This window comes from Tursiops truncatus, chromosome 2 (assembly GCF_011762595.2).
Source record: "Tursiops truncatus isolate mTurTru1 chromosome 2, mTurTru1.mat.Y, whole genome shotgun sequence".
Lineage (NCBI taxonomy): Eukaryota > Metazoa > Chordata > Mammalia > Artiodactyla > Delphinidae > Tursiops > Tursiops truncatus.
The window spans coordinates 29,668,593-29,681,955 of record NC_047035.1 but is presented as its reverse complement, the minus strand read 5'-3'; the positions used below and the strand labels follow the sequence as shown (position 1 = coordinate 29,681,955).

Here is a 13,363-nt window from a genome sequence, read left to right as displayed (position 1 = left end):
GACAAAGTCCTGAAGTAGGTACAATTATTATCCCATTTTACAGATGAGGAACCTGAGGGCAATAGGTTTGATGACAAAGCTCAGCCTCAAACCAAAATCTGACTGCGGATTTCCAGCTTATAACCACTAAGCTATAAAGGTGAAGAGGGCTGTCATGGCCTCAGTCTTCCCTTTTTTGGGTTAAGCATCCTGACTTCTTTCACTCTGCCCCTCCCTGCCAATGTGGCTTCAATATCCCACACCATCATTGGAGCACCCTTGGAGCACCTTGGAGTTATAGAAGCAGTTGAGTTTCTTGAAAGCATCCTAGGCTCCCTGTACAGCTTGCGCCACCCCCATGCACACCCAAGCTGCGGGGATTGCCAGACAATCTCTAGTCGGCCTGCATCCAGGCTGGGATCCTGAACATGTGCAAGTCCCAGGGGTGGCATGGCTCACCTGGGCCTCGGTGCCTCTTCTCCATCCAGATGTAGCAGTTGTTCTGGGCCACCCCGGTCTGCGAGTCCAGGAATGGGAGACGCACGCTGCGCTCTGCGCAAAGGCGCGAGTTATAACTCCGGCAGTGCTCAATGGCCTCCTTGTAGAACTGGTCCCCGAGCCTGCCGGGAGACAGAGAGAGGAGGAATGAGGTCAGGGAAAACCAGAACACACGCAGAAGGAAACTGAAGTCACCCACCCACCTCCCAGGGAAGATTTTGCTGTTATGAAGACCAAGGCAATGTGTACCAAGAGCTTTGCCAAGCAGCGGAATCCAACTCAGTGTCAGGTCTCCAATAGATTCTATTTCCTGTACTACATCCACCAGGAAACTTAGAAACCCCTTTAACAAAGAAATGAGGACCCCAGGAATAAACCACCAGTAAAAGTGACACGTCCCTGTTCTAGGAAGCATGAGGTCCCACTCCAGAATGGAGGTAGCTCTAGAACAACCTCCTGCATGGGATCTACTAGGACACCAGGCTTCTAGAGCCCCCTGCCCCTTAAAATCCCCCATGAGCCACACTTTTTTCTCAGTGGTAACCAACAAAGGCACTCTAGATTGAACCCAAACCACCAGCACAGATACAAAGATTTCCATTACAATAGAAGAGAAACACGCCATAGAAAAGACTAGAAGGTCAGAGGAAACATCCTGTAAAAGTAGAGCTATTATGGAGGAAGGAGGTGAAGAAGGGCATGCACCAATCTTTTAAAACCACACACTTAAAGAAAAATAACTTTCTGATGGAAAACAAACAAAAGAAACATTTGAAATAATAATAGTTGATTTTTGACCTCAAAATAATTCAATTCCCAGAGTTTAATACACAAATAGAAAGACCTTTCTGGTTTGCTGGAGTGGTGATCTGATTAAGCACAGTAAATTTTAGTGTCTGAATCTTTGGTATCCTTGGACATGTGGTGATGCTACTAATTTTAAGACAATGTCCTTTTCAAAAACCAAAAATACAACATTCTATAATTGATCAATCTTAAAACATAATCAATGAGATCAAATACCTAACAAGTAAAAGATAGGCATATGGCAGAGGTTAATAATGACCCAAGGGGCCTTCCCTGGTGGCGCAGTGGTTAAGAATCCGCCTGCCAATGCAGGGGACACGGGTTTGAGCCCTGGTCCGGGAAGATCCCACATGCCGCAGAGCAACTAAGCCCGTGTGCCACAACTACTGAGCCTGCGCTCTAGAGTCCGCGAGCCACAACTACTGAGCCCACATGCCGCAACTACTGAAGCCCGCGCTCGGCAACAAGAGAAGCCACTGCAGTGAGAAGCCCGTGCACTGCAACGAAGCGTAGACCCCGCTCGCTGCAACTAGAGAAAGCCCGCGCGGCAACAAAGACTCAATGCAGCCAAAAATAAATAAAATAAATTGAAAAAAAATAATGGCCCAAGGAATTACAGATGTAATCACATGATGTCTACCAGGTAAAGCAGAGATTCTTAGTGAGGAGAGTGAGGAAAAGGCAGGAAGAGGAGGAGCCTCAGGGATTACAGAGCCAAAAGGGAGACTCAAGCAGCTCATTTTGAAGGGACATTATGAATGTCGCTGTTTTTTGGTCTATGTAGATCCAAGAATGCCAAAATGGGGGGGTGGGGGGGAGGGGTCTAAGTTTAAAATAATATATTTCTTAACCAAAATATTTAGAGCAGTAAAGAAAGAAAAATTTAAATGGATTCTTCTGTACTCTTTTTCACTTTTTTATTGAAGTGTAGTTGATGTACAATATTTTGTAAGCTACAGGTGTACAATATATAGTGAGTCACAATTTTTAAAGGTTATATTCCATTTATAGTTATCATAAAATATTGGCTATATTCCCTGTATTGTACAGTATACCCTTGTAGCTTATTTTATATGTAATAGTTTGTACCTCTTAATACCCTACCCCTATCTTGCCCCTCCCCCTTCCCTCTCCCCACTGTTAACCACTAGTTTGTTCTCTTTATCTGTGAGTCTGCTTCTTTTTTGTTATATTCACTAGTTTGTTGTATTTTTTAGATTACACATATAAGTGTTATCATACAGTATTTGTCTTCTTACCCTTTTTTAAAAGTCAATGGGTCAGACTACCAAAAATTTTAAAGCAAATTCCTTATTCTGGGAGGATACAATCATTGAAGCTTCTGAGGCATCTTTTGGAAACTACTTGTGGACGTGCCTCCTAAAAAAAAGCCCTTTGCTCCTTTTTTACCTCTGGGCATCTTCCCTCTCGCAAGGACGGCATAACAGCTCAGAAAGTGTCTAGCAGTTGCAAAACCTAACTGTAATCAAATTATAATAGTCACACAGCTGGAAATGAATTGGGGAGGGGGAATGAAAGCCCATCAAAATGCTATAAAATGGAACTGCACAAAAGCTGATGTAATCAAAGTTAGTAACAAGGATCATGAGATTGATCAAAAATAAAGAACCATTTCCTGCAAAGCGTTCGCATCTGTGTCCCACTAGTTTAAATACCTCCTTCTGCTAAGGCGATGCAGCTCAGTGTAACAGAACTGTCGAGGGCAGCTCAGCCCAGGCAAGGTGACACACAGCCTGTCCAGGGTGTCCTGGGGGCTCCAGCTTCCCTCCACGTAACAGAGACCAGTCACATCACATGGACGAGAACTGACAAGAACACACGACAGAGAAGCGTCTGATGTGAGAAGCCGTTATCTGGTTTCCCAGGATATTTTGACAGACTGCCAAGAAAGATGTTAACTATTCCAATTCCAAAACTTCTGCTTAAAGAGAAACCATGGAAGGAAAGGAGGGAGGGACGGAGGGAGGGGAAGGAAGGAAGGAAGGGAGGGAGGGAGGGAGGGAAGGAGGGAGGGAGAGGAAGGAAGGAAGAAAATTGTACACTAAAACTCATCAACTGGATAGCTAGTGGGAAGCAGCCACATAGCACAGGGAGATCAGCTCGGTGCTTTGTGACCACCTAGAGTGGTGGGATAGGGAGGGTGGGAGGGAGGGAGACGCAAGAAGGAAGAGATATGGGGACATATGTATATGTATAACTGATTCACTTCGTTATAAAGCAGAAACTAACACACCATTGTAAACCAATTATACTCCAATAAAGACGTTAAAAAAATAAATAAATAAAATAAAGATGCCTTCAAAAGAATAAAAAATAAAGAAAAAAAAACTCAACTGGAGAGAAGAGGGTTTCCATTTTCAAAACAAACTTCTGGAAGCCAGTACAAAAGAAATCTACAATAGGATCTCAAATCAGACTTTTCTCGATATGCCTGGAACTCGCTTCCAACAGCTTCAATCCCAAAAAGAGAAACAAGAAAGTGAACTTGCTGAAAATGAGAAGTGCGTTTGGCCAAGTCCATGCCCCATACTGAATGGAACGAAAAAGTCAAACAAAGTGGCTCACTGGGTGAAAATTAATTTCATCTTAAATACTTTCCACTTTCATAACATGCAATGTTATTAGTAACAGGCATGCTGCGGGGAAATGTGTATTTTTAAATGTAATCTTTGTGTGAATGATACCTCCCTCATGTAAACAGGAGAGATTTTCTGAGGACTGGAACAACCGTATTAAAGACTGAAGCTACAAAAACGTGACAGCCGTCACCCTCTGCCATCGCCTCCAGGGAAGTCACTTTTAAACAGGCCAGGCATTGGCAGCGATTTGGAAACAAAAGTTTAAAGGCTTTTTTAAGATATGTGAGGAGAAAAGAGACTTCATCCTCTGATAAATTCAAGCTGCACTTCTCCAAAAGTTAATTAGCCAAAAGCTTCACAGGGCTTGCTCTGTTCTCTAGAAGAAAATCAATGGCCAGGTCTCCCTAACCCATGGAAAGCAAATTAAACAGGAGAGGGGACAAATGTCCTTTTCAATGTGGTATTTCTTTTTTTTTAAATTGAAGTATACTTGATTTACAATGTTGTGTTAATTTCAAGCATACAGCAAAGTGATTCAGTTATACATACATATATACATATACTTTTTCAGATTCTTTTCCATTATAGGTTATTATAAGATATTGAGTATAGTTCCCTGTGCTATACAGTAGGTCCTTGCTGTTTACCTATTTTATACATAGTAGTATGTATATGTTAACCCTAAATCCCTAATTTATCTCTCCTCTCCCCATGTGGTATTTCTTTTTAAAAAATCCCACATTGGGGGCTTCCTTGGTGGTGCAGTGGTTGAGAGTCTGCCTTCCGATGCAGGGGACACGGGTTCGTGCCCGGTCCGGGAGGATCCCACGTGCCGCAGAGCGGCTGGGCCCATGAGCCATGGCCGCTGAGCCTGTGCGTCCGGAGCCTGTGCTCCGCAACGGGAGAGGCCACAACAGTGAGAGGCCCGCGTACCACATAAAAAAAAAAAAAAAATCCCACATTGATAGGATCCCAGGGGTGACATTTGCATTAAAGTTGCAAGGGGCAGGGACTTCCCTAGTGGTCCAGCAGTTAAGACTCCTCGCTCCCAGTGCAGGGGGCCCGAATCAGGGAACTAGATCCCGCGTGCATGCCACAACTAAGAGTCTGCATGCCACAGCTAAGACCCAGCACAGCCAAAATAAAAAATAAATAAATATTAAAAAAAAAAAAAAAGAAAAGAAAGTTGCAAGGGGCAGAGGAAGGGGCAGAGGAAGCTGGGAAAGGCTGGCAGCAAATGAATCATTTCGTGTAGTGGTGACCAGTGTGCCCCAGGCTGGGACAGGCACGGCCCAGCCTCAGCCATCACCTGTCTGCATCAAACCAAGGGGGCTAGATTTTCCACAGGGTGATAGATGTCTTGGGCTCAAAGAAGCTGGCACGAGGCAGAGCTGAATGATGGTCTCATCAACAACTGACTTCAGGCTACTCAAGGCTGAAATCAGAAGCAGGAAAGGCAGGGGGAACAAAGTGCTGGGCTCTCCGCCAGAGCAGGAGCCCCTCACGGCCTGCTGCTTGGAGCAGTGCTGGCTGCCCCGCGCCGGAGCTTTTGTGAGGGGTTTTGTGGGATCCTTAGCCATCCCTTCTGGAGTGAGAGAGCCATCCTAGCTCTGAGAGCTTTCCAGTGGCCCTCCTTGAGCGTATCTGTGGAGAAATGGATTCTAGGCACCAAAGAGGATTCAGAGTGGAGAAAAATAAGACTTCTCCAAAATGACTGCCAGCTAGGCTCCACATGTGATCTTCAGAGCCTGTCATACCCTCTCCAAGACGCCCTGCTCCCCTTCCTCACACTTCCACCTCCCTCTCTCGAGACCTTGCCTGTTCTCTTAGATTCCATGTCCACTGTGCCGAACAGACTCCCAACTCCGACCCCCAACCCAGACACCTAGGGCCCCTCCCTCTTCATTGTCCCTGTGGTCCCATGTTCTGACCCAAGGACAAGTGTCCTGCCCTGCCTCAAACATGTGTCCAAGAGTGAATTCTTCATGCCCTGCCAAAGACTGCTCCCTCCCCAGTCTCCACAGGGGTGGGAGCGGGGACCTGAGGGAACCCTGCTCTGTCTCTCCCCAGCACCGTGTCCTTGACCCTCCCCTATCCTTCAGCCCAGCTGGCACTGAATTCTTTCATGTCTCGGGGAGCTCTCCCATTCTCTCCTTTCCCACCCCGTGGCCACAGGTCCCTTCCAGCTGTAAAAACAGGACCTTGGCCCATCACAGCTATTTGTGCTCATAAACAGAGATAAGCAGAGATAAAGAGGAGCTCAGGCCTGTGGCAGATTGCTGGCCCTGCCTTCCCCCATCGGCCCCTCTTCTCTGTGGGCACCTGGCTTTCCTGCTGTCTCACTCAGCTGCCCAACTTCCACAACGGCCCACACACACACATTAAAACTCATCTACACCAATTTGCTAACTTCCTCCTGTTTGCATTTAAACACGTTTAACTCTAACTGTGGCAGGGAAAGCCATCTCCCATTTGTGTCGTGTTTTGTAATAATTAGCAAGCAGGGGGCAATATTTGCCAAGGTGGGGGAACCTTTTCATTTTCCTCACGGTTACACTGTTCCTCAAGCTGCCCTTGAAAGAAAACCAAGTTTAGTGTTTGTTATGGACTGAATTGCATCCCCCCCACACCCGTGAAATTCACGTGTTGAAGCCCTGACCCCACAATGGATGGTATTTGGAGATGGGACCTTTGGGAGGTAATTAGGTCATGAGAGTAGAGCACCCAAGATGGGATTATGGCTTTCTCTCTCCCTCTCCCTCCCTCTCTGTCTCTGTCTCTCTCTTTCTCTCTCTCTCTCTCTCTGCCATGTGAGGACATAGCAAGAAGGCAATTACCTGTGACCCAAGAAGAGGGCCCTTACCAGACCTCACCTAGACCATGCTGCCACACTGATCTCAGACACCCCAGCCATCAGAATTGTGAGAAATAAATGTCCGTTGTTTAAGCCACCCAGTCTATGGTTATTTTGTTATAGCAGCCCCAGCTAAGACAGGGTTTCTTATATAAAATAGGAAGGGATATAGAGGATTTTAAGAGAGAGATTCAATCCCCTTCCTCCTCATTCTGTTCTCTTCCAACAAAAACAACAATAATAATACTATTAACAATGGCAATTTTAACTCAACTCAATATTTAATATTTGTCTTCCCTACTAGACTACAAACTCCACGAGGGCAGGGACCACATCTGCAGGGCCACTGCACACAGCCATTCAGATTTTACACTAAACCACACCAGGCGCACCTTTCATATAAACTCCAGTGTGAATCGTACTGGAGCAGTGTAACCCAGCAGCCCTGCATACCTGGCTTTTTTAGTGGTTCACCTCCAGCATCTAGCACAGAGCCCAGCACACAGTAAGTGTCCAATAATTCTTTGTTGAATTGCTTTCAACAACTCATATACCACTAACTTATGGCAGGAGTTTCAGTCAGAGCAGTAAAGCATATGGTGCATGCATGGTCTTCTGAGTTTTTTGCACATATAGGTTGGGGATTTAGATTACATGACTGTCTACTTGCAACTTTAAAAAAAATATTAAAAGAATGTTTGCAGGCACTTCCACTTAGTCCTCAGCACCCGGCCCCTGTTCCTGCAGCAGTCTCCTGACTGCAATCGCTACAGCTCTTCTCCTACCCAGCTGACAAAAAGAAGTCTCCCTCGAACCCAGTTTTCAATCTTGCATTCCTCAGTACAGAAGCCAAGATGGCTCCCAAGAGTGCCAAATTCTTCTACTGAGCTGTTAAGGCCCTTGGAGAGTCTTGGTATTGAGGTAGAAAAGAGACTTGGAATCAGGCAGATGAGTCCAGCTCCACTGCTTACTGGCTACACGAACCTGGGGCAAGTTACTTACTCTCCTTGAGCCTAAATTCTCCTTCCCACAATATGGGTACATAGCTCCTACTTCAGCTCCAAGATAATTAAATGAGAACCTCTGACTCACAGAGGTAAATGCCTGTCATCAGTGGTGATTCCTCTCTCCTTCCTTCAAAGAGCAGTGTTTTCTGCCACTTTATGACTTGACCCTCTGCCTGAGCAGGCTAATGCCCTCCATGTGACACACATACACACAACAGTATCTTTGAGGTTGTCAGGTACCCACACAAACCTCCAACCCAAGACATTAGGCAGCAGGGTGGTGAGGCACCAAGGAGAGCATCAAGGAGAGCAGAGTAGATGCTGCACGATGACCTCAGGAGTCTAAAGCCTGCCCCAGGTGCAGAAACCACATCTGGCTTGTTTGCTGCTCTATCTCCAAGCCCAGCAGAGCTTGCTGTGTTGGGTTGATGATGAAGGACTGAGTGGATGAATGAATGAATCCTTATCTGACCTTCCTGCGTATATGAAGCAGACAGGCCTTCCCTGGACCCCAACAAAATACTTTACTCAGAACCCCCCACCCCGAGTCTGGAATTTTTGCCTCCTGTCCTTGGCCTGGTTGACCTTACCCTGTTCAAGGGCTGGCTGAAGTCCCACCTCTTCCAGGAAGCTTCCCCAGTTATTCCTGCCAATGGTTCTTGCTCTCTGCCTCTCTGAGCTCCCTAATTGTCTCACTCATGTTTGGCCAGTCTCTACCACTGTCCTTCTCTCTCCCCACCCAACTGGATTATAAACATCTTGAAGACAGGGACTAAGAGTTATATACTTCTGTGCTACCCCACCAAGCACAGTGCTGAGAATGGAGAAGCATGTGATAAATACAGATTGCTTGTTTGAAATGTCACGCCATCCTTAGCAAACTCATGGGAGCTTCACAGTTGGGGGATGCTGAGGACCTTCTTTCTCCAGATGATAATGAAGTGAGCCTGAAGTTACGTGGCTTCTCCAGAGCACAGGATTAGGCATCTGAAAACAGATTTCCTATAAGTTCAAATTCTACTGAATTCTCTTCATCATCTTAAAAAGGGTCACTTCAGCTCTTGAGATTGTATTTCTCCATCTACAGTACTCACGCCAAGATGCAAAACATTCCTCTTCTGTGAACTCTATAAGAAGCTCACTGAATATTGTGCTGTGCTGTCATCAGATCACCCCAGGAAAACTTGCTCCTCTTCTGCTGATGCAGGAAACACCCCTTCTGTGCTTATCAAGAATGCCGTCACTCCACCTTCCAGAAGAAGGATCTAGGGCAGAGGTTCTCAAACTTTGGTTTGTATCAGCATCAATGCGGGCAGGAGGGTGGGGTGGCATTGTGCAATTCTGATGCTGGAGGTGTGCCTGTGATCCAGACATCTGGATTTTTGACAGATTCCCCCAGTGATTCTGAGAAATATGAGACTCACTAATTGAAGGACAGTTCCCCCAAACTCCAAAGCAAGGGCAAGAACAAGAGAACCCTGTGATGCTCTTCAGCCATGTTGTAACAGCAGAGCAGGAAAGCCTGGTTAACTGACTTTAACTCAGCTTGTTTTGTTCCTGTGGGAAATGTTTTTCAGGCAGCAGACATGGATTAACCTGGCAGCACTCACCTGCAGCAGACGCGTCCCACAGAAGTCCGCATCTCTCACAAAACATCCACAAGGCCTGGTCAAGACAACCGTACGGAGATCCTGACTTCCTTAGGGCGGTCACTCTGGAGGCGACTCTGACCTTCCTAACATCACAGGAAAGGCACCTGGGGAACGAGGGTATCGCCTTGCAAAAGCCAAGTCAAACGAAGAATTTGAACCCTAAAACTCCCATCGTGACTTGAAATGCCGCTCAGTCTGACGTTCAGGCCCGCTAGACCCAATAAATCCCTTTTCCGGCATCTGCTCTGGTGAAGATTTTTCAGGGACTTATTATGCAAAGCTGCCTAAGCAAGACGGAATTTATATTGAGAACCTGGCCATGATTTCTGAGCTGCCACTGGGTGTTCTGATGACATACGCAACTTGGGGTTGAAGTCAAGGGGCAGCCAAGGACAGGAGACTAGAGGTAGGAGAAAAGCAGTGTGATTCCTTCCAGTAAATAATGGGAGAATGGGGGAAGGGGAGTGAGAAAAGGGGGATGCTCTGGGCGGGGAGGAAGACTGTAGCTTTTCTTGTAGCCAAGGTTTGCCTTTCAAATGCATCCAGACTTGACAAAATAAATCTCTCCTCCAGAAGCTAAAGAATGTGTAGAACGCAACCAACTTTCAAAAGTGGGGGGGGGGGGTTGCTTTATCTAGGGTGAAGCAGACCTAGAAAGAAAACACACACCCACCACAGAAACTTCATTGATTAAGTAGTTTTAGTTTCCCTGGTTCATAGACTAAGTCCTTTCTGAAATCCCAGCTATGTGCTGGACACCAGTATGCTGTCCCCTGAGGGTGATGGCCAGGAGAAGCAGCCCATGGATTAGAGACAATTCTCGGACAAACACATCCTTAGACCCCATCTTTGCTGCTGGAAAATAAGAGCCTCAGTGCTGCCCTCCCCAGTAAAGGGAATATTGGTCTGGCATTTAAAACACAGCCACAAAGAACACATCCTCTGTAGTCAATTCTCGATGCAGCAGTCCAAGGGATCTTTTTAAAATGGAAATCAGATCACGACATTCTCCTCCTTAAATCCCTCCAATGGCTTTCACTGCACTTAGAATATAATTTGAACTCCTTCCCGTGGCTACAGGCCCCCAGACTATCTGGCTGTGCCCACTTTTCCTGCTTCATCTTGTCTCCTACCCCCCTTCCCTACTGGACTCCATCCTCACTGCACTTCTTTCTGTCTCTCTAATAAACTAAAATCATCTCATCTCAGGATTTTACACATGCTATTCCCTGTTCCTGGTATACATTTCTCCCAGATCTTCTCATGGCTGGCTTCTATTCAAAGAAGTCTTTTTTCACTCACTGAATCTAGGGTAGCCCAACCTATTCCACTCCTGCTCTAGCCTCTACTATCTCATACCCTATTTTGTTTTTTCCATACTATTTACCGCTCTAAAAAAGTCTCTGGGGCTTCCCTGGTGGCTCAGTGGTTGGGAATCCTCCTGCCGATGCGGCGGATGCGGGTTCGAGCCCTGGTCCGGGAGGATCCCACATGCCGCAGAGCAATGAAGCCCGTGCTCCACAACTGCTGAGCCTGCGCTCTGGAGCCCGCGAGCCACAACTACTGAAGCCCGCGTGCCTGGAGCCTGTGCTCCACACAAGAGAGGCCACCATGATGAGAGGCCCATGTGCCGCGGCGAGGGGTGGCCCCTGCTCGCCGCAACTAGAGAGGGCATGCACGCAGCAGGGAAGACCCAGTGCGGCCAAAATAAATAACTTTAAAAAAAATAAAAATATAAAAAAGTCTCTGCTTTCTCTTGGCCTGCTGATCACCTCTACATAACAAAATTGTGAACTCTGGGCGAGAAGGACCTTTATCTCCCTGATAACTGCATCCCCTATACCTAACACAGGATTTGGCACATAGGAAATGCTTGTCAGATAACGCTGAAAAAATAAATGAAAGATCCAGGCCAACCTGCAGCACAGAGTTTGGAGGGTATGGAAGCCCAGCCTTCCAGAGGGCAAGAAGGTCAGCGGACTGTGCCCCCAGCACAGGCAGTGAGAATCACACCGCCACCTTCTCACTTCCGATCCTCTCACACACCCGTGACAGTGGGTGAGGGACCAAGTCTACCGTCCATACCCAAATCCTGCTCATGACCCCACAACGCCACCTATACAACCCAAAGCCTGGAGAGAAGTGGGACCAAGTGGATAAATGCTGCCATTCATGGTATCAGCCATTCCTTTCTATGCCCAAAAAGGACTTTCCAGGACTGATACTGGCACCATAAACTAGTGGTGGCCAGAAGTGGTCCCCAGAGTAACTTACTCCAGTTCCCTGAAAGGGCCTCTCTCTGAATTAACCTCCTCTGTGTGTACGTTCTCAGAGAGCTGATCCACGTGTCCTCTTCCAGAGCCCCAAGCCCACCGGTAGTGGCAGAGGCAGGAGCAGCGTGCGGGTGGGGAAGCACTGCTTGATGGGAAATCAATGGGAACTTGAAGGTCATCTGGAGGGCGCTGTCTCCCCATCATGCACCTGCTGGGATGGGATTTGTGGTCCTGACCTCGCTTGGAGACCTCTGCCCTCCTGTCAGAGTTGGTTAAAATCAGCCTGCCGAAGCAAACACCCTGCAGACCAAATGATCTCTGGGCCGTCCTTCGAAGGGACATCAAGCCAAACAAAGAAGCACTGAGTCTCATTTAACCTGCCACAAGGTTGAGAGTCACCCCAATTTCTCTTGGCAGCCCCCTGGGAAAACTGTCCCAGGCCTGCTGCTTTTAGAGGCACATACTTGTAAACCTTTTAATAAAGACAGAACAAAGCCAGGCTAACCGAGAGGCTGGTCATGTCTCCAAATTTAAATTCTCTGGTGGAAAAGGTAGAACTGTCTTGAAAACTCAAGACCAAAACTGAAAGGTGAGTGCACTCTAGAAATACCTAAATCGGCCCTCATAACCTCTGCATCCCAGGATAATGACAAAGGATACCAAAACCTCCACACTGCTTAAAGGAGGTCTATTTTTCTTCCCATCCCAACAACTATTAGGAAACATGACTGGATTTAGAACCTGATTCTCCTTTCCTCATGGACCTATTTTCCCAAGTCCCCTTCCTTCCTTCCATCTTTCCTTCCTACCTCCCTCCCTCCCTCCCTCCCTTCCTTCCTTCCTTCCTACCTCCCTTCCTTCCTTCCTTCCTTCCTTCTTCCCCTCCCATGCCTTTCCTCATCTTCTTCCCCCAGTCTTTCCACCTCATCAAGAGTCAGTTAACATACAGAACAGGAGAAAAGCATTCAGCCCACATCTCCAACCCAAAAGGTGAAGATGAGTCTGGCATAAAAATGAGGACGAGACACCCTCAACATATTTATAGAAGGATGACAAGATGATAATGATCATAAAAATAACAGTGGCAAGGTTTCCATTTGTTGGGCACTTACTATGTGCGCCAGGCACTGTTCTCAGCACTTTATATGTATAATCTCATTTCATCCTCACAACAACCCCATCCTTCTATTTCCCCCTATTTCACAGATTAGGAAACTGAGACTCAGAGTTTTAAGCGATGTGCCTAGGGTTTTAAGTGGCATTGTGAAGACAGAAGCCCAGGCAATTTCAGTCTTGCTCTCGGCTGCTACACTATCAACCTCCCACAGGGACACCACCGCCCTTTCACGGTGAGTTGAGCCTCCAGAACTGGAATGACTTGGACAATACGTCTTTTTTTGGAGGCACCTGGTTTCTCTAAGAGCATCACCAATTTGCTGGGTAATCTTAGCTACTTCTCTTTTTGGGCCTCAGTTTCCCAAACTGCCAAACAGTCCAGAGGTAAACTTTCCAATCACAGAGTCATCCTCAGTAACTCAAGAAGTAGGTTGGTTATGGGGCTGCCTGAGAAGATACCATCAGAGAAATACAAAATGTCATGGTGTAGTTTAGAAACCACAGCCATCTGGAAGGTGGACAAGTGGTGATGGACTCTGAGAGGCCCTGTGGGTCTGAACATCTACTGAAGGGAGGA

At 46.8% G+C, this 13,363-nt stretch overlaps 1 protein-coding gene across 3 annotated transcripts in view; it reads right to left on the bottom strand.

Annotated features, from left to right (window-relative positions):
- DPF3 (double PHD fingers 3) overlaps nt 1-13,363 on the bottom strand; it is a 253,145-nt gene that overhangs the window by 105,235 nt on the left and 134,547 nt on the right. For 2 of the 3 annotated variants that reach the window (XM_073800290.1, XM_073800291.1), the window contains exon 2: nt 439-599. In XM_073800290.1, coding sequence (XP_073656391.1) covers nt 439-599 — 161 coding nt within the window. Of the gene's footprint in view, nt 1-438; nt 600-9,355; nt 10,061-13,363 lie in introns of those variants that run through there. The other variant, XM_073800292.1, reaches the window with a different exon arrangement.